This window comes from Cygnus atratus, chromosome 13 (assembly GCF_013377495.2).
Source record: "Cygnus atratus isolate AKBS03 ecotype Queensland, Australia chromosome 13, CAtr_DNAZoo_HiC_assembly, whole genome shotgun sequence".
NCBI classification, from domain to species: domain Eukaryota; kingdom Metazoa; phylum Chordata; class Aves; order Anseriformes; family Anatidae; genus Cygnus; species Cygnus atratus.
The window spans coordinates 5,974,841-5,995,072 of record NC_066374.1 but is presented as its reverse complement, the minus strand read 5'-3'; the positions used below and the strand labels follow the sequence as shown (position 1 = coordinate 5,995,072).

Here is a 20,232-nt window from a genome sequence, read left to right as displayed (position 1 = left end):
GGGAAAGGGAGAGGGGGGAAAAGCCGTCCATGTAGGTCCCACAAACAACGCTTCCCTGCACTTGCTCCTTCTCTCAAGACTAAGGCTCTTCCCGGGAAGCCATCCTGGAGCGAACCTCCCGCGTTCACCTCACAAGGGCCTGTCCTTGTCCCCCCATCTCTCCCCCATCCCTCCCACGATGGCCGGCTGTGCTCTCAGCGCACCCATGAGCCTCTCAACGGCGGCGGCACCGCAGGGACTGGAAAAGCCGGCTGCACCACGCCGAGCCCAGGCAGACACCGACCCGTCCCGGCACGGGCAGCTCGCCCCCGCGCCGCCACAGGCACACCGGGAGGGGGATTTTTGGCTGGGGATCACACCCCAAGGCTGCTGCTCCACCGAGTTTCCAGTGGCGGCGGGACGCGTCCCAGTTTCCCAGACGGTGGGTGTGGGGCTACCCTAGAGGATATCCGAAGGATAAACACAGCGATGTGGGATTTCCAAAGGATAAACTGGGATCCGGGGTTTCTGAAGGATAAACTGGGATCTGGGATTTCCAAATGGTAAATTGGGATCTGGGGTTTCTGAAGGATAAACTGGGACCTGGGATTTCCACACGATAAACTGGGATCTGGGGTTTCTGAAGGATAAACTGGGATCTGGGATTTCCACACGATAAACTGGGATCTGTGATTTCCAAATGATAAACTGGGATCTGGGATTTCCACACAATAAACTGGGATCTGGGGTTTCTGAAGGATAAACTGGGATCTGGGGTTTCTGCGAGATAAACTGGGATCTGGGATTTCCAAATGATAAACTGGAATCTGGGATTTCCAAATGATGAATTGGGATCTGGGATTTCCAAATGATGAATTGGGATCTGGGGTTTCTGAAGGATAAACTGGGATCTGGGATTTCCAAATGATAAATTGGGATCTGGGATTTCCACACGATAAACTGGGATCTGGGGTTTCTGAAGGATAAACTGGGATCTGGGATTTCTGCAAGATAAATTGGGATCTGGGATTTCCAAATGATAAACTGGAATCTGGGATTTCCAAATGATGAATTGGGATCTGGGGTTTCTGAAGGATAAACTGGGATCTGGGATTTCCAAATGATAAATTGGGATCTGGGATTTCCACACGATAAACTGGGATCTGGGGTTTCTGAAGGATAAACTGGGATCTGGGATTTCTGCAAGATAAATTGGGATCTGGGATTTCCAAATGATAAACTGGAATCTGGGATTTCCAAATGATGAATTGGGATCTGGGGTTTCTGAAGGATAAACTGGGATCTGGGATTTCCACGATAACCTGGGATTTGGGGTTTCTGAAGGATAAACTGGGATCTAGGTTTTCCAAATGATAACCTGGGATCCGGGGTTTCTGAAGGATAAACTGGGATCTGGGATTTCCAAATGATAAATTGGGATCTTGGATTTCCGAGGGACAAACTGGGAGCGGGGACGTTCTGCAGGGAAGCTCTGCTCCCGTAGCCTGCGGCTTGGCTCACAGGTCGATGAGCGAGAAACCTGGCTGTGCTGCCACAAGCAAGTTTGCTATTTAGCCGATAAACACACGTCGTAACGTCCCCGTAGGAGCGCAGCAGGCCCCGCCTCGCTGAGGGGTGCCGTGCAGCGCCGCCGCCATGACACCGCGCGGCCCGTAAGCCACCCCCCCCCCCTCCGCCATGCCGCCCCCTCCGCCATGACACCGCCCCCACCAATCACCGCCCGCCCCCCCGCCGCCGCCGCGGCCCGGCATTGGGCAGCGCGGCCGAATTTTAAACTTTTCCCCCCACCCCTTAGCAACCGCATCCCTGCCGGCGCTCCCATTGGCCGCCGCGCCGCGCACGCTGCCCGCTGATTGGCCGCGAGGCTCGGCCAGTGCCGGCCGCCGCCGCCGCGCTGCTACTTTCAAAAGAGCCGGGGCCGGCGGCGGCGGCGGCTGCGCAGGTGAGCGGGGACGGGGCCCTACGGGGCTGTATGGGGCCCCCCCAGCCCCACGGCACCCCCGTTTCCTTATGAGGACCCCTCCCGCGGACCCCCCCACCCGTGCCAGGGGGTCACTGGACCCTGCGGCCCCTTCCCTGGGGGGCAGAGGCGGTGCTAGGGGGGATATGGGGTCGCTGGGCACTTCGTCCCCTTCCCTGGGGGGTGTGTTGGGATCTGGGGTCCCCCATGCGTGTGTTCCCCCCGTACGTGAGGTGTGTGAGGTCGCTGAGCCATGCATCCACTTCCCTGGGGGAGTATTGGGATTTGGGGCGCGTCCATACATGTGCCTGCCCCCCCTGCTTGAGGGCTATGGGGTCACCGAGCCCTGTGTCCCCTTCCCTGGGAGGGGGGGGTGCTGGGATTTGGGGTACCCCCATACACGTGCCCCTGCATACACGGGGGCTATGGGATCACTAAGCCCTGCATCCTCTTCCCTGGGGGTAGGTGTTGGGATTTGGGGTCCCCCACACGTGTGCCCCCCATACATGGGGTCCATGGGGTCACTAAGTCCTCCATCCTCTTCCCCGGGGGCATGTGTCGTGCTCTGGGGCACGTCCATACATGTACCTCCCCATACGTGGGGACTATAGGGACACTGAGCTCCGTGTCCCCTTTCCTGGGGGTAGGTGTTGGGATTTGGGGTCCCCCCACATGTGTGGTCCTCCCCCCCCGTGCTTGGGGTCTATGGGGTCATTGAGCCCTGCATCCTCTTCCCTGGGGGTGTGTGTTGGGATTTGCAGTCCCCCCATATGTGTGCCCCCCCATAATTGGGGTATATGGGGTCACTGAGCTCTGCATCCTCTTCCCTTGGGGGGGTGCATTGGGATTTGGGCCTCCACACGTACTTGGGTCTATGGGTTTACTGAGCCCTGCATCACCTTCGGGGGAGGGCTGTGTTGGGATTTGGGTTCCCCCACATGCACGTGCCCCCCCTCTTTGCTCGCAGAGGCCGAAGAAGAGGATGCCGGTGGCACGCAACGCCAAGACGCTGAGCACGAAGCAGCCCCGAGCAGGCAAGGGGGCCCCCGTTACCGAGAATGTTCCCCCCGAGAAGGTGAGGCCGGGCTGGGCCGTGGGGAGGGGAGGTCCTCGTAGCGGGGTGCCCCCTGCGCCCCCTCACCCCGCTCTGTTGCAGGAGGAGAGCTGCCAGGCCAAGCGGTCCCCGTCCTCGCCCCAGGGGGGGCCCAAGAAGCGGTCGGCGTTTGGGGACCTCACCAACGTGAGTGCCTCTTTGTGGGGAGGGGGTTGTGCTGCCCTCCTGGCAGCACCCCGAGGCTCACCTCACCCTTTCTCCCTGCCGTCCTTGTTTCCCCCACCCCAAAACCAGGCTCACAAGAACCAGGCGGTGGCGGGGAAGAAGGATGGGGTGAAATCTGCCCCCCGCAAGGCGCTGAGGGCCCCCGCTGCCACGGGGGTAGCCAAGAACAACGAAGTCAACCTGAAAAAGTGAGTACCCAGGTGAGATGGGGCTGGGGTGGGAGGCCGCTGCGGCGGTGGGGGGCTTCCTTGGGGTGATGGGAGCAGGCAGCGGATGGATGGGGTTTTGGCAGCCAGATGTGCCCCCCTACTTATGTCCTTATCCTGTCCAGGTCCCTGAGAAAAACGCCCCTGACAGAGGATCCTGAAGAGTCTGAGAAAGATCCCGTGCCTGAGGAGCCTGTGCAGGTACCGAAGCTCTGCTAGGCTGTGGGCCCCAGGGTGCAGCCGGGTCCTGTCCTGGTGGCACCGGGACATCTCCGGGCCTTGGAGCTGCTTGGGGTGGTGGGATGGGGGCTGGGGGTTAAACCTCATCCTTCCTCCTCCAAGCACCTCCAGTGGGGAAGAGTGGGGGCTGTGGGGCAGGTGGGGAGGGGCTGCCTCCCCACAGAGCTCTGCCAGCCCCCCCAGCCTCCCCCTCACTGCAGCTTCCTCCATCCCACAGGCACCTGTGTTGGAGGACATCGACAAGGAGCAGCTGGGCGACCCCTATGCCAATGCCCAATATGCCAAGGACATCTTTGACTACATGCGGGAGAGGGAGGTGGGTGATGCCTGCTGGGGAGGCCTGTGTGGGGTGGGAGGGGGCCTTTTTTGGGGTGTGGGGGTGTCTGTGAGTCCCTGACATCTGCTGCCTTGGCAGGAGAAGTTCCTGCTCCCTGACTACATGGACAAGCAGGTGGACATCAGCGGGGACATGCGCGCCATCCTGGTGGACTGGATGGTGGAGGTGCAGGTAGGTGGGCGTGGGGAGGGGGCTTGGAGTTTTTGCAGAGCAGCTCCAACCCCACTTAGTGTACAGGACCCACGAGCATCCCCAGTGCAGAGCTCACACCTTCCCCCCTTCCAGTGCTGGGGGCGAGCCTGTGGGTGCCTCAGGATTTTGGGAGGAGCTTTTTCCTAACCCCTCCTGTCCCACAACCCCGTGTCCTTGCAGGAGAACTTTGAGCTGAACCACGAGACGCTGTACCTGGCGGTGAAGCTGGTGGACCACTACCTGGTGGAGGTGGTGAGCATGAAGGACAAGCTGCAGCTCATCGGCTCCACCGCCATCCTCATCGCCTCCAAATTCGAGGTGAATCCCGGGGTGCGGTGTTGGGGTGTGTTTTGGAGAATGCGGAGACCCCAGGGAACTGAAGGCGGCGTGTCCATCCTTGTGCTACTCCTTCCCATCCCGGGGGCTGCAAATGTGGTCCTGGTGGGCTGGATCCTGCCTCCCGGAGATCTGGTTCTTCTCCACTGTGCGGAAACAACCAGGACACCGGGGTTCAGCCCAGGTGGACGTTGTGATGGTCCTGGCAGGAGATGTGCCCCTAGAGGGCCTGCAAACTCTGTAGGATCCCTTAAGCGTTGTCAGGATGAGGCCCTGTGCGGGTGCTGAGCGGTTCCTCCCTGCAGGAGCGGTGCCCGCCGTGCGTGGATGACTTCCTCTACATCTGCGACGACGCCTACAAGCGGGAAGAGCTCGTTGCCATGGAGAGGAGCATCCTCCGCACCCTCAACTTCGACATCAACATCCCCATCCCCTACCGCTTCCTGCGGCGCTTCGCCAAGGTGGGCGGCTGTCCCCTCCTGCCACCTCCCCGGGGGCCACCCGCAGCACTGGGGGGGGGGTGGCCAGGTCCCCGCAGCAGGGTTGGGGGGTGATGGTGTCGTTCTGGGGGCGCGGGGTTGGCATCCCGCGCCCCCAGAAAAGGACGCCGGGGCGGTGCTGCACAACAACCCGAGCCTTCTGGCCGCAGTGTGCCCGTGCCACCATGGAGACGCTGACGCTGGCCCGCTTCCTCTGCGAGATGACCCTGCAGGAGTACGACTACGCGCGGGAGCGCCCCTCCAAGCTGGCCGCCAGCTGCCTGCTGCTGGCGCTCACCATGAAGAACCTGGGCGGCTGGGTGAGCCCCGGGGCCGCGGGTGGGCAGGGAGGGCAGGTGCCACGTTGCCGGGGGAGCCCCTGGCTCACACCGTGTCGCTTCGCAGACCCCCACGCTGGAGTACTACAGCGGGTACCGCTCGCAGGACCTGCACCCCCTGGTGAAGAGGCTGAACTTCCTGCTCACATACCAGCCCCGCGACAAGCTGAAGGCTGTGCGCACCAAATACTCACACAGGTGAGCGTCCCAGCACCAGCCTTTGGGCCCTGCAGGGAGCTGGGGGGCTCTGCCGGGGGTACCAGGGCTGGTGCTGAGCTCTAACCCCCTGCGCCTCCTTCCAGGCTCTTCTTTGAGGTCGCCAAAATGACCCCCATGGACATGCTGAAGTTGGAGGAGAAGCTGAAAAGCTAGCCCTGCCTCTGTACATAGCCTGTAAATAGCTGGGTGTCCTGCTCTGGGAGCACTGTGTACATAAAAATAATGGGGTTGTTTTTACTTGAAGGGGAGGGAGAGGGAGGGGGAAAAAAGAAGAAGCCGTGTAGAACTGTCAATAAAATATTGTGTATATCTTATATGGCTGTAGCGGTGGCTGCTGGAGGCCTGTGGAGGTGATGCAGGAGTAGATGAGAGGCTGGAAGGGTCCCGGTCTCATCCCCTTTCCCTCTCCTTCCCTAAAGCAATGACACCACACCAGCAGCAGCAATAAATATTTCTTCTCCAAATATTTACACAGCTTAAATACCCATCTGGGGAAAGGGGGGCGGGGGGGGGGGAATCTCTGCTTTGGCCCCACACTGCAGCCCAGCTCCCTGGCTCCTGTAGTGACCGTGCCGCTCCGGTGCTGGCAGGACCAAATCTCCGCTTTGGTGCCTCCAGTCTCGCAGGCTCGGCGAGAAGCAGCGGCTCCAGGGATGCTGGGGGACGAACAGACAAAGCAAGGCAAGCGGGGGGGCTCCACACACACACAGGAGGCAGCGGGGACCCAGGCCCCCTGCGCTGCTGCCGGCCTAGGGCGGGTTGCTGAGCTCCTTGATGGCCTGGAGGATTCTCTTCATGTGGCCGACTTTGGTGATGCCCAGGTCCTGCGGGGAGGAGAGAGAGGAGCTGAGGAGCTTAAGGATGCTCCCCGGAACCAGGGTCCGCAGGGGGGGCTGTGAGAGGAGCGGTACCTTCAGGTCTCTCCTCTCCAGCAGGATCAACTCTGAGCCCTGGATGTCATGCCGGACAAAAATGTCTCTGTACTCCCCTAAACCGAGCGCTTCCAGCCAAGCAGCCACCTCCTCAGCGCCCCACTTGTCCGCTGGCGGGGAGGAAACCCAGAGGTAGAAGGGGGCAGCAGGACAGGATGGGCAGCGTGGGGGCAGACAGCACCCCCCATTTCCCACTGCCCTCGCTCAGCTTGGAGGGGGTTTCTCCTACATGGGTGGAGCACCCAAACGCCTCCCCTTTGCCAAAACCACCAAGGGGCTGAGCAGCACCAGAGCCCGCTTCTCCCCCCTGGTGCAGTGGGGTTGGAGATACAGAGCGGGGTGGCTCTGTATGGCTGTTAGGAGAAAAACTGCACCCTAAGGGCGTTGGTGATAAAGGTACAGAAGGGACGTGCCCTGTCCCCTTCGTGGGGCTGGTGGGGGGGGGTCAGCACGTAGCCACGTCCCCTCCTCACCTGGCAGCGCGCTGTTGGCCTTCTGCTTCTGCGCCTTGTCCTTCCTGGGCTTGGGGATGTTGAGGCGAAGCTTGAAGCTGCCCTTGTTGGCACTGCCACCGCTCTCCTGCAAGAACTGGGGCTGAGCGTGCTCCTGCCCCCCCTCCTCACCCCCCCCCCCATCCCTACGCCCCCACCTCCTCCGCAGGGTGGGCGATGGGCACCAGCCAGTGGATGTCCAGCAGCCGCTGCAGCTCCTGGCCCAGCGCGCTCAGGGGGCCCTGCAGCGCCTCCTCCTCCTGGGGCGAGTCCAGCTGCGGGGGACAGGGACCGTCCCCAGCCCTGCTGCCACCCGCCAGTGGGGGGGACCCCTCAGCTGGGGGGCTCGGGGGGGTCCCCGGCCCCGCACTCACCGCCTTCCCTTCCAGGAACGCCCTGGTCTCGGCGTAGAGCGCCTTGATGCTCAGCACCACCTCCACGGCCGCGTTCCTGCTGAGAAACTGGGGGGGGGGAGGGGGAAGGTTACAGGGGTGGGCATCGAGCTGGGGGTGCGGGTCGGGGGGCGTCGCGCCCCCACCCCTCCCGCTCACCTCGGCGGTGCTGGAGGCTTTGTTGGAGAGCGCCTCGCTCAGCGCCAGGGCGCTGGTGTTGACGGCGTGGGCCAGCTCCTGCTCCACGGCTTTGTGAGCCTTGGCCGCCTCGTGGATCCTGCGGCGGGGACGGGATGGAGCAGGGCTGTCCCCCGCGGCCACCGCGGCCCCCTCGGCCCCCACCCTGACCTGGCGATGAGGCTCTCGGCCGCCCGCGAGAGCTGCTGCAGGAGGCTGCTCTCCTCCTCCGTCAGGTACTCCATGGACTGCTGCGAGCTGAGCCGCGGCCCGCGCGCCCGCACGGTAGCTCTCCCCCTTCTGCTTGTCTTCCCAGGACTTGAGGGTGCTTTCAAACGCCTGCGGGGGGGCAAGGAGATTCCCCCCCCAGCTCGTGCCGCATCCCCGCGCAGCCGCTGAGCCCCCCCGTCCCGGCACGTGAGGCTCACCCGGTCCCTGGTCAGCATCTGGGCTCGGTTCTTGTGCTGGATCTTGATGACGCCGGGCGGCTGGATCCAGGCTTCTCCATCCACCTGCACGGGGACGCCCTCGTCCCCGCGGATGGTGATCTTCACCACGCGGCACTGCGGGGCGCACGGTCGGGGCTGGCACCGCGGCAGCGCCGGGCTCGGTGCCCCAAAACCTCCCCCGGCCCTACCTGGGCGATGCGGTGGTGCTGCAGGTTGATGACCCGCGACACGGCCATCTGGATGCTGCCGAAGACGGCCACCACCTCCAGCTTCTTGTCGTCGAAGGACGGGGCTCCGAAGTTCTGCGGGGGGCCAGCACAACCAGGCTGGGCTCAGCCTTACCCCCACCCCCCCCCCAGAGCCCCCCTGGGACGACGCAAAGGCGTGCTGCTCCCGCTGCCTCCCTCCCCGCCTCGCACTCACGTTGTCCTCCTTGGTGCCTCCCCAAAAATTGATGCCCCCGGCGTAGCTGGGGATGTTGAGGACAGCGATGCCCTGCAGGCTGGGCAGCGAGATGGGTACCCCGTCGCACTGCAAGAGAGGGCTGAGCCTGGGGGCCGCCGTGCCGCCCCCCCCCCCCCACCCCGTGCCGCCCCCGGCCCCGTACCTCCAGCTGCACCCGCTGCTCCAGGTTCTTGTAGGTGCGCTGCAGCAGCTCCTTGGTGCCCAGCACCCCGTACCACATCATGTTCTTGGTGCGGCTGCTGCGGGGTGCAGCGGGGGGGCTGAGCGGGGCCGCAGGCCCCCCCCGCTGCCGCCAGCTCCCCAGTGACCCACCAACCCCTCCTGGCATCCCTGTGCGCCATCCCGGCAGTCCCTTCAAGCATCCCCGTGGTCCCTTCCAGCATCCTGGCGTTCCCCCCCCCCCTCCAGCATCCCAGCAGTGCCATCCAGCATCCCAGTATCCCAGCGGTAACTCCCAGTTCTCCCAGTGGTCCCTCCCACCATGGTGAGGCAAGCAGCCCGTGTTTTTCCCGGGGGGAGTCGCAGCCAACCTGCACTTCTTGGGGTGCTCATCCCGCTTGTTGTTGAATTCCAGCGAGATCTTGGCATCCAGGCCGATGCCGAAGTAGTTGTTCATGACGCATTTCTCCGAGAAGTGGCTGAAAGCAGCAGGCACAGCGGGGCTGGCACCGGGACGCGCAGCACAAAACCCGTCGGAGCCGTGGTTGTGAGCTCCCGTGGGGGGTTGTTGGGACCCCAGACTCACAGCGCGCCAGGGTCCTCGGGGAACTGCAGGCTGCCGAAGGTGTCCGGCCGCTCCAGGAGGATGGACGACGTGGCGGAGGTCACCGTCTCCCGCCGGGAACCTGGACGTGGTGGGTTGCTGCTGAATGAGCCCATCCCACGGCTCTCCCCATTGCCCCCCCCCCCCAAAAAAACACATGTTGTGTGCCACAACAGCGCCTTACAGAGCCTCTCCTCCTCCTTATTGAGCTCCTCCGAGCTGTCCTTCTTGCTGGGGGCTGTGCTGGCACGGTAGGCTTGGGTCTGCTTGTTCTGCTCGTCCACAGCTGGGTGCAAACACAGGCCTGGCAGCGGGCCCAGGGCACCCGCCCCATGTCCCAAAAGCTGCCCCCCATCCCTGGGGCTGCGTGCCAGCCTGCCACTACATTTGGGATCTTCACCGGCATCAGAGAAATGCCCCGGAGAAGGAGTGATGCTCCTCTGGGACCGCACAGCGATGCTGCCACGCTGAGGATTCAGATGGGGAAACCGAGGCACAGACCCCTCGCCGCCCCCACGCCGCCCCCTCACCTTTCTCCGCCTGCTCGATGATCTGCCGCAGGGCTTTCTTCAGGCTGTTCGCCCGCAGCATCAGCTGCTCCTTGGATTTGAAGATGCGGGGCACGGGGCTGGGGTTGAAGCCGCCTTTCTCCAGCTCCTTGGTGTCGGCCAGGGTGGCCTGCGGCGTCCCCTCGGGGACCACGATGGCCTGAGCCTCCTCGGTCAGCTCCCGCACCAGCGAGTCCAGCTTCTCGTTCAGCATGGCGCACTGCGGGGCGCCCACGTGCTCACCCCAAGTGCCCAGGCACCCCAAATGCCCGGGCACCGTGTGCTTGATGGGGCACCCCAGGGTCCTGAGCATCTCATCCTTGCCTGAGCACCCCAAGGGCCTGGGCATCCTGAGAGATTGGGCACCCTGTGCTGTCCTGGGCACCCCAAGTGTCCGTGCACCCCCATGGCACGCACATCTCCGCCAGGCCCCCAGCCACCCTGGGGCTGTGCCCCCAGGCACACACCCCAAATTCCCTCCCCCTCACCTTCCTCGCCATCAGCTCGGCCTCCTGCTTGTTCTCAGTCGCTCTCTTGTACGCCCGGCCAACCTCAGCCACGAAGTCATTGACGGTGCCGCAGAGGAACCTGCCGAGGGAAGCGGCTGGGGGGAGCGATGGGACCGGCCAGGGCATGGCCTGGTCCTGGGGGGGCACTCAGCAGCGCTGGGGGGCTCAGCTCCCCCAGCCCCGTCACCCCCGGCCCCAGCTCCCCCTTACTTGGCAGACGAGATCACCACCGAGTGCTTGTCCGACTCCAGGATCTTGGCCAGGTGGAAGGCGACGGAGTCGGCGTAGTGGGAGATCTGGGCCTGGGAGGGGACAGCGCGGGCTGGGACACCTGGACGGGTGTCCCGAGCCAGGACACGGGCTTGTCTGACCACCCCCTTGGCACTGGGACAAGGACACGTGCCAGGCTGAGCCCTGCCGTGCTCATCTCATGCCACATTGCGCCATTCTTACTCCCCAGGCGGGACCTCTCCCCATCGGATCCCTGATGGGATGCCAGAGACATCCCCCCAGGCCCTCTGCCCCCAAAGGTGCCCACCTGGATGTTGGAGTCCCCGTCCTCCTCCTCCTTCAGGGCTGGTGGGGACTGCTTGGGGGCTTCGTAGGTCATCACGCTCCACCTGCCGAGCAGAGACCACAGATGCCTGCATCCCGCCCCGGGAACCCCATCCTGGGGGCGAGCCGAGCCCCCCGGTGCCCCCGCGCTCACCGGTCCAGCATCTTGGTGGTGGCCCTCTCCAGCTTCTCCAGGATCTGCAGCAGCTGGGTGTCGTCGTCGCAGAGGCTGCCCCAGCCCAGCACCCGCGCCAGGTCGTTGCCGGTGCCCAGGGGCAGGACGCCCAGCTGGCACTGCGGGACGGGGACGGGGGCTCAGCCCCTGCGCCCACCCCGAGGGCACGCAACGAGCCCCACACCCAGCACCCAGCACGCGGCACCCTTGGGCGCTGCAGGTGGCGGCGGCGGCGGGGACGCGTTCCCCAGGGGATGAGGAGGGGGCCGGCGGGGGGGACGTGGCAGCCCGCTGTCCCCGCGGTGCCCTCCCGCTCACTTGCTTGTGCAGCCCCAGGGCGTCGATCTCGGAGAGCACCCAGCCCACGCTGCCGTCGCCGCCGCACACCAGGATGCGGAAGGTGGAGAACTTCTGGAAGAGGCGCAGCCTGCGTGGGGGCAGGAGGAGGGCGCTGGGGGGGTCCCGCCGGGCTCCTGCCGGTGCCAACCCCGTGCCGGCGCTTACCCCAGGTGCGGGCCCCCGTTCATGAGGTCGAAGACCTGGGCCGGGTTGAGGAACTGCTTGAACTTGCGCAGGAACTTGACGCCTTGGTTGTCCCCGCTCTTGGAGTTGACGAAGGCCAGGAGAGGGCTGGAGCAGGTGGAGGGGCAGGTGGCCTTCCAGAAACCTGCGGGGAGCACGCGGGCGTGAGCCCCAGCCCTGTCCCCGGCCCCCAGGACATCGAATGAGGCACTTCTGGAGCCCCTGACCACGTTGTGCCTGACCAGGAGGGCAACCAGGGGTGTCGGGGGACAGAGAGGGGTGGGAGCAGGGAAAGAGATGGGGATGGGGTGGAGATGGGATGATGACAGGGATGTGGAAGGGATAAGGAAGGAGAAGTGGAAGGGGAGGGGATGGAGATGGGGAAGGGGATGGAGGTGGGATGAAAATGGGATGGGATGGAGGTGGAGAAGGGATGGACATGGGGAAAGGAATGGGATGGGACAAGGATGGGGAAGGGATGATATTGGAGATGGGATAGAGATGGAAATGGGGATGGAGACGGGGAATGCGAAGGGATGAGGTGGTGGATGGGAATGGAGACACTGAAGGGGAAGGGGATGTGATAGGGACAGGGGCAGGGGCAGGGACAGGGACAGGGACAGGGACAGGGACAGGCAAGGCTGTGCCAGGCCAGCACAAGGGGCAGAGCCGAGTCTGGTTCCTTCCCCATCGCTGCCCCCGCAGGCACCCAGTGAGTCACGGAGCTGGCTCCTGTCCCCAGCCTGCCACTCCACGGGGGGCAGCAGGGGTGGCACGCGGGGGGCTCCGTTCCTTGCTGTGGGGACCGCCCCAGCACACCCAGGTGGGAATCCCCATTCCGCCCCAGTGGCACCCGGTGCCCCCCGGGGACCCGCCGCCCCCGGAGGCTGCAGCGTCCCGCCCAGCCCTGCCAACCTGGCGGGCGGGTGCAGATGACGCAGCTGCCCGGGGAGGCTTGGCAGCCAGCAGCGTGCTTTTAGAGAAATGAGACAGGGAATGAAATGTGCCTGAGGCGGGAGGATCGATAAGAGCTGGCCCGCAGCCGGCCTGGGGACACCTCGGCCACCCCGGTCCCCAGGCTGGATGGAGCAGGCAGGGCTCTGAAGAGGGAGGAGAAGCTGCGTGATGGTTGCCCTGACAGCATCCTGATGAGTAACGAGCAGCAGATGAGCCACCGGCTGAGCGGAGCGGTGGAAATCATTAAAGAACAAGAGAAGAAATATCCGGAGGAGAGGAACAGATTTCGCTCGGAGGAGGCCAGCTGGGCCCCTCCGGAGAGGGTGCGGGAGGCGGTGAGGGAACGTCTCTGGGTGACGTTCACTCTGGAACCTACTGATGCTGCTACCCCCAGCGTGCCAGGAGGCAGCGGGCGCAGTGCCACCAGGCAGAGCCTGCAGAGACGGAGCTCACGGAGCCCTGCCCCTCCCCGACTCACCATCCGAATCGATGCTGTTCAGGGCAGTCGGCGGGATGATGGACACCTTGTACTGGCCCAGGGGGCACCTCTTGCCGAAGAGCTCCTTGCAGGCGCTGTGGACCTGGGGGGCACAGGGACACTCGTGCGAGCTGAGGCAGGAGCCGGGGGACACGGCGCCAACGCCGCCAGCCTCAGCTTCCCCACGGGCGCACGCAGGGGAAGGGGGGGGGGGACAGATCCTTACGATGGCTTTGCACCAGAGGCACCGCCAGTCCTGCAGCCTCCGGACGCTGCCGCAGGTGCGGTCGCAGACGGCGCAGCGCGCGCTGACGGGCAGGTTCCCCTCCAGCCACTGGTGGGGCATGGCCACCTGCGGAGAGGGGCAGGTGTCACCTGCGTGCCACCACCCTGCCGCAGCGCAGGGGTGGCCCCCAGGCACCAGGGACGAGGAGGGCAGGGGATGTCCCAGGGCACCCGGTGTCACCTCCCATCACCTTCACCACCTGGTGAAGGTGGCCTTGCCGTGAGGGACCCCCATGGGCGGTGGGGGGGACGCTCACCCCATCCTCGTCCTCGATGATTTCCGTGCCGATGGAGGCCAGCGTGGTCCACTTGCAGTTGTTGGTGGCTCTGACGGCGCAGCGCTTGTGTGCCTTGAACTTGCACACTTGGGAGGGGAGGAAGAAGAGTGAGGTCCCCAACCCCATGGCCACGGGCATCACCCCACATCCCCCCGGGGCCGGGTGATCCCCCCGGGCGCTGACCTTCACAGGAGAGGCCGTGGGAGGTGACCCCTGAGAGGGCCTCGCGGCAGACGTTGCAGAAGGTGGGCCTGGCGTGGGAGCAGGCGTACCAGTTGTGCATGCCCGAGAAGTGCTCCATGTTGAACTGCGTGGCCTGCGGGGCACAGCCAGCTCCGTCAGCATCCTTGGGAACCCCCCCGAGCCCCCAGCCTGCCTCTGAGGACCTCCCTGGACCCGGTGGCAGCTGACGGGACCACCAGCCTCGGGGCTCTTGACCCCACGTGCCCACGGCTGTCCCACCTCGTGGATCTCCCACTTCTGGACAGACTTCAGGGCGCCGATCCAGTCCTCCATCTCCTTGCGGTTCTCGGCGCACAGGATGAGCTTCCGGAAAGGCGTGATCACCTGCAGCAAGCCAGGGGCCCCGCGACCCCTTGTAAGGCCACCCCACAGGGAGCCAGCCCCTAGGACCCCCCCACTGCAAACCCCACGGCACATTCGTGTCAGCTCCAGCACCACCGCCCGCTGCAGCAGCACGGGGGTGCCCGCGGAGAGCCCCCGGCCCTCACCGTGAAGCTGTTGTTGATGTTCTTGGTGCTGGTCTCGGCCACGCTGGCGTCGGACAGGTCCACCTCGTCGAAGATCAGGGACTGCAGGGGCAAAGCAGAGCTCACTGCTGAGCTTGCAGGCTCGAGCCCCCCGCGGGCAGCTTGATGGGGGCTCGGGAGGCCCCCCCCCGCCTACCTTGGCATCCTTGGCGTAATAAAGCGTCCTGCCCCGCAGCTTGAAGTACCTCCTCTTCCACCTCTGGAAGGAGCTCGTCTGTTTCAGCAGCAGCCCCTCCTTCACGCTCTTCTGCAGAGACCACAGGGACATCAGCTCCCGCGGCCCCCCAGGGGAACCCCCAAAAGGGCCCCCCAAAAGGGGCTCAGGGCGGGCACCGTGGCGATGACCACGGGGATGGGGGGGGCATGAGGATGAGTGGGGGGAAATGGGGGGCTCGTGATGGCGAGGGGATGCGGGGGGTCCATGATGGTGAGGAGCGGACGGTGATGACCACGTGAGAGGTTCCTGGTGGCGTGTGGAGCAGGAGGACACGGCGGGGGGGGCTCCTGATGGCGAGAACCAGGAGCTCCCGGTGCCAAGGAGCAAGGGGACACAGGGTGGGTGCCAGCGGCTCGGTGCTGGCGCAGCGGGGTCCGCAGCCAGCGCCGCAGCCCGGCTCTGCCTGGCTGGGGGCCAGGTGGGCGGCAGGATCCAGCCCGGCAGGTGCCAGCGCCGCAGCCTGGCGGCCCCCTGGCCCCCCCCGGGTGCCAGAAGCTCCGGCGACGCAGGGGTTGTACAGGACGCAACCCATCCGGGGCAGATCCCAAAAGGCAGAGCCACCCCCACACCCCGACACCGGCAAGCGTTTTCTCCCTGAAAAACTCCCCACTCGGAGCGAAAAGCGCCAAGAGCAGGAGGAGGAGAGGGGGGCCCGGGACCCACCGCCGCACCAACCTGCATCTCGTGGGCATCGTCCCCGCTCCAGCCCATGGGGCAGGCACCGGGCTCCAGCGGGGCCCGACCTCGTTCCCCCCAGAGGCAGCAGTGTCAGGGCGCGAGCCGTGGGCTGCGGTCGGCTGCAAACCTTTATCAGGCTCTGCAGCGTGCCGGGGCTCTTCCGGGCTCGGCTGCAGCCCCGTGCCCCGAGGACGGGTCCTGCTGCAAGGGCAGGAGCTCGGCCCCCCGAGCCCCGTGCTGCAGGGACCCTTGCAAGGTTCCGGCCCCAGCGCTGGCACGCAGGAAAATGGGGCGGGGTGGTCTGCAAAATTCACGGGGGGTCGGGGATGCGGCGCGTGCACAACGGAAAGTGTGAGCGAGGCGAGGGCAGCGCGGCTGAGAAACCTCACAAACATCCGGCCGGTGCCACCGGGGCTATCTGCACGGCCCAGGCGCTGGTCCCTCCCCGCCCGTGCCACCAGGCAGGGCCTGGTCCCCTCGCCATGGCCCCGCTGGGGCTGGGGCTTCGGTGCTGGTGGCACCGCGCGGGGCTCGGGGGTGACGTCCGTGCTGGGTGGCCAGCGGCACGCTGCGCGGGCACGTGGGCTTGGGAACATCTCCACGGGGAGACCTCCTGGGGGGGGGGGGGGGCCCAAAGCACGCAGGGACCTCAGAGCATGCAGGGGGACCCCAAACCATGCGTGGGGATCCTGAAGCACACAGGGGGACCCTGAATTGTGAAGGAGACCTCGCAGCCTGGAGGAGGACCCTGAAGCACACCGGGGGACCCCAAAGCGTGCCGGGGACAGCTGAGCACGCAGCGGCCCTCACGCCACGCAGGGGGAAGCCAAAGCACACAGGGAACCTCAGAGCACGCAGAGGGACCCCAAACCATACGGGGGACCTCAGAGCATGCAGGAGGACCCCAAAGCATGCAGGGGACCCCAAGGCATACAGGGGATCCCCAAAGCATACAGGGGACCTAAGAACACGCAGGGGACCCCAAAGCGCACAGGGGATCTAAGAGCACACAAGGGGTCCCCAACGCATGCAGGGGACCCCAAAACATACAGGGGACCTCAGAGCACACAGGGGGACCCAAAAGCATACGGGGGACCCCAAAGCATGGGGCTCCAGCCAGCAGCTCCCCAAGACAAGCACCTGCCCCAGCCCAGCACCCAGCGGTGACACGTCCCAGCTGAGCCCCAGCCCCACCACCCAGCAGCATCCCCACACGGCTGGGGTTACCCCAGAGGAGGCCACGCCGTGGGTGACAGTCCCAGGACAGCTCCACCGGTGGCCGGGGACGGAGCTGCCCCCCCCCCCCCCCCCCCCGTGCCCCTTTGTGCCACGGGGATGCTCGGCCAGGAGCCGCGTGCTGCAGGAAGGAGGTTTCCAGGGCTGGCCCCACGGGTCTTTCCTCGCCACCCTCTTCCAGCGGCCGGGATCCAACCCTCCCCATCGCCTGACACCAGCACCCGACCCCCACAGGCACGGCTTGGCCCCTCTTGGGCACACTCAGGTCCTGCAGGACGCCCGGCGCCTCCAGCCAGGAACGGGAGCGCTCGCTGTTGGGGTGCCCCATGGGAGGATGCGGCACGTGGGGACCCCCCAGCCCCACCGAGCACCTGCGGTGTACCCCAGCAGCAGGAATTTGGGGCTGCAGGAATGGCGACCCCCAAAAACTAATGGCTGCTAAGCCACGGGGGTGCTCACCCCATAGGGACGCTCCCATCCCATTGGCCCCACCGGTGCCCACAGCCCCCCCAGCTCCGGTGCAGGGAACCAGCAGTCCTCGGCCGCAGCGAGGAGGAGGAGGAAGAGGAGGAGGAAGAGGAGGAGGGGGGCGGCAGCAAGGCCCCCCACCCGTCCTGGGGCCATTCAGCCCGGCGGGGGCACCTGCGCCTGGCAGCTGTCATTGTCACCGAGCACAATGGCCTCGCCGCCTCCGCACCGGGGCCGGCACAAAGCGCCCCGCGGGGCGCCCCGGCAATTACAGCCCGCAGAAAGGCGAGCTGGAGGTGTGGGGGTACGGGGGGGGCGTGACGGACGGGGAGGGATGGGGGCACTCGGGGGTGGGGGGCAGGCTGGCTTTTGGGGCGCACGCTGACAGGGGAGGATGCAGCAGAGGTCGGGACGGGATGCTCGCCCTGCCCTGTCGCCGTATGGACAGCACCATGAAGCGGGGGCCATGCTCGCCCCCCCCAAGCGGTGGGGTGGGAGCCCCAAAACTCAGCAGGTGCCTGCGGACCCCGATTGTCAGCAGCGGCCAGGAGTACAGCCGAGGACGCCCAAAAACAGGTCCCCCCTCCTTGTCACCGAGCCGGGCATCTCTCGGGAACCCTAGCATCGGGCTCCCCCTCCTTCATTAACCGCGTGCTAATTAGGCACCAGCCCCGGTCTGCGGGGTGCTGCCCCCCCGCCCCGTACGGGTGCACAGAGGCCACCTCGGCCGGCACACGTGCTTCCCGCCCGCCGTCCGTCCCCAGCATCGCCTCCTGCATGGCTCATTGCCGCGCCGGGCAGGATGTGGCCGAGAGGACAGGCGCTGACACCCGGCCTGGGGGACGCGGGGACGCTGCCCGGCCGTCTGGCTGGGGGCGAGCCCCCCCCCCGGCACCCCCCAGGCACAGCACCGCAAGGGGCCAGCGGTCCCCGAATGGCACCGAGGGCTCAGAGCCCCCACAGCCCGGACCCACCGGCTTGAGCACATGCCCCCGCGCCCATGGCAGCACCCCACGTTTTTGTAGGACCTACCAAAACGGCGCGCCGCGCACAAGCCGCCAACCCACAGCAATGGCTGGGAGGGGAAGGAAAAACAAAAAAAAAAAACAAAATACAAAAAAAAAAACAAAAACAACAAAAAAAAAACCAAGCAAAAGCACAAAGGTTGGGGGGGTTGTGGCGAGGAGGGGACAGGAGCTGGGGGTCCCCGCGCCCCTCACCTTGCTCCGCATCTGCCCGGAGGTGGACACCTTGCGGATGAGCTTGTGGGTGCTGCCCTCCTGCTCGCCCTCGCTGTCCGACGACTCCTCGCCGCCCGCCTCGGGCGAGACGGGGGACAGCTTGTCCGAGTCCAGGGACGACACCGATTCCCGCGCCTGCCGCAGGAACAGGTCCCCGGCCACCACCTTCTCGGCCATCTTCTCCCCACCGCTCGCCCGGGGGTGACGGCCCTGCCAGGACAAGGAGAGCCCTGAAATGGGGCGCGGAGCCTCCCCCCCACACACACCGTGAGCTTTTCGTTTTATTATTTTTGGTGGCCCAACTCTTTGTCACCCCTTCTGGCTCCCCCCCCCCCCCCCCAGCTTACCAGGACCACGGCCACCCCCTGCCCGCCCCGCAGCCCGCACTGCCCCCACCCATGGGTGCCCTTCCCCAGGGTGCTGGGGGGGGAATAGGGGGCTCTCCGTGCACCCCCACCCAACGCTGGGAAGGGATGGGAGCATCCCCATGGTGCTGTGGGGCAGGACAGGATGGGGGGTCCCGGGGCTCCCCGCGTGCAGGGGGTGGGGGGGGCGCCTACCTGACAGCGCTGCGGGCCGAGGGAAGCGCGGCAGGGCCGGGAGGGGGGCACCCGCTGGGAGCCCCCCATCTCCCCTCCAAGCCCCAGCAAAGGCGCTGCCTCCTCCCCGCGCAGCAACAAGCGTGGGTTGCTTATTTTTTTATTGGGGGGGGTGGGGAGCAAACCGGCGGCACCGCATTGCTGTCTCCCCCCACACACCCCATGCACAACCCCACCACCACCACCACCACCCCAAGCGTGGGGCCGCGCATCCCCCCCCCCCCCCCCCCCCCCGCCAAAATATTCCGGGGCACGCACCTTTGCAGCCCCGAGCCGCCGCCGATGCCGGTGCAAGGTCGCTGCGCGCCCCCCCCCCCGCCCCGTGCGCCCCCCCCACCCCCCCCCGCCCCCCCCCCCCCCGCCTCTGCAAGGCAGCCCCGGCCCTGCCCCTGCGCCGCAAGCCCCAGCCTGCTCCGGCTGCTGCTGCTGCTGCTGCTGCTGCTGCTGCGGCACGGGCGGCCCACGCACGGCCCCGAGCACGCGTGCACGGGCAGGGGCGAGCACACGCGCCGCCGCCGTGCACATGCGTGTGTGCGCCGCCCACGTGTGCGCGGGAGCACCCGCGTCGCCGCCGCGGGTGTGCGCGTGGGGAGCCGGGCTGCGCGTGTGCGGGTGAGCGCACCCACGCGTGCGCGGGCACGCCGGGCGCTCCCCGGCACAGGTGAGCGCAGGCACCGCCCCCCCAACCCCCCCCCCCCCCCCCGCCGTGCGCGGGCATTTTTGCATCCGCCCACGCGTGCACGGGCGTGCACGGGCACGGGGCGAGCGCACGCGGCGGCGCCGGGGAACATGCGCGTGCACGCGCGGGGCTGTGCCCACGAACGCGCAGCGGGGGGGGGGGGGGGGGGGGCAGCAAGGAAGGGGCTTGGCGTGGGGAGCTGTGGGTGCAGAGGTTCCCGCGGTGGGGACGGACACGCAGACGGACGGACAGCAGGGCCCCCGGGGCCCCGTGACACACGTGTGCGTGTGCCCCCTCCCCGTGGGAATGCTCACTGCCACGCGTGTGCTTGCACCAGCGGGCCCACCCACGCGCGTATGCACGCCTTCACCCGGGTCTCCACAGACGCGCGCTTGGGCCACGCGTGTCCGCGCTCACACGCGAGCGCGCGGGCCCACGCTGGGGGCTCACCCCCCCACCCCCCCACCCGAGCACGCGCCCACCCCCGTGCACAAGCGCCCCCCCCCCCCGTGTTCCCCCCCACGCTCCCGCTGCCCCCACGCGTGCCCGGCGTCCCGCGGGTGCCGCCCAGCGGCCGGCCCTGCCCTCGCAGCGCGGGGGAGGGGGGCGTGGGGACCCGTGGCACCTCCTCACCCCCAGCCCCTGGTGGCTGTGCTGGTGGCGCTGGGACCCCCCCCCGTGGGGACGTTTGGGGACGCCGGGTGACAAAGCAGGCGGGACACGGCTGGGCCAGTTGTGCAGCTGCTGCTGCTCCTTTAGTGTGTGAAAGGCACGAGGTCACC

The 20,232-nt window shown here is 66.4% G+C and overlaps 2 protein-coding genes across 2 annotated transcripts; one reads left to right on the top strand and one right to left on the bottom strand.

Moving 5' to 3' along the window:
• The first annotated feature begins 1,874 nt into the window (after positions 1-1,874).
• CCNB3 (cyclin B3) lies at positions 1,875-5,900 on the top strand. The gene is made up of 12 exons (XM_035541907.2): positions 1,875-1,942; positions 2,928-3,035; positions 3,117-3,200; positions 3,309-3,427; positions 3,571-3,646; positions 3,903-4,001; positions 4,101-4,193; positions 4,395-4,532; positions 4,856-5,011; positions 5,200-5,349; positions 5,435-5,565; positions 5,670-5,900. Exons 2-12 carry the CDS (start codon positions 2,943-2,945, stop codon positions 5,737-5,739), a joined length of 1,209 nt encoding a protein of 402 aa, XP_035397800.1. The 5' UTR covers positions 1,875-1,942; positions 2,928-2,942; the 3' UTR covers positions 5,740-5,900.
• Positions 5,901-6,128: 228 nt separating this feature from the next.
• DGKK (diacylglycerol kinase kappa) lies at positions 6,129-18,362 on the bottom strand. Its single transcript, XM_035541908.1, is given in 29 exon segments — positions 6,129-6,410; positions 6,498-6,628; positions 6,992-7,097; positions 7,168-7,470; positions 7,561-7,678; positions 7,750-7,847; positions 7,849-7,917; positions 8,007-8,141; positions 8,216-8,329; positions 8,451-8,558; positions 8,635-8,731; positions 9,023-9,130; positions 9,238-9,337; positions 9,440-9,541; positions 9,786-10,023; positions 10,292-10,391; positions 10,523-10,614; positions 10,851-10,932; positions 11,022-11,161; positions 11,361-11,469; positions 11,547-11,709; positions 13,000-13,102; positions 13,226-13,351; positions 13,542-13,648; positions 13,746-13,878; positions 14,025-14,129; positions 14,294-14,374; positions 14,469-14,579; positions 18,152-18,362. Coding segments are annotated over 29 exon segments (3,552 nt in total). The 5' UTR covers positions 18,350-18,362; the 3' UTR covers positions 6,129-6,335.
• Between the last annotated feature and the right edge of the window lie 1,870 nt (positions 18,363-20,232).

What these genes read in the sequence shown, in the direction of transcription:
- CCNB3 (XM_035541907.2), top strand. Translation starts at nt 2,943, where the DNA reads ATGCCGGTGGCACGCAACGCCAAGACGCTGAGCACGAAGCAGCCCCGA. An exon ending in ACTGGATGGTGGAGGTGCAG is followed by an intron (nt 4,194 to 4,394) that starts GTAGGTGGGCGT and finishes GTGTCCTTGCAG; the next exon opens with GAGAACTTTGAGCTGAACCA. An exon ending in TCCTGCGGCGCTTCGCCAAG is followed by an intron (nt 5,012 to 5,199) that starts GTGGGCGGCTGT and finishes TTCTGGCCGCAG; the next exon opens with TGTGCCCGTGCCACCATGGA.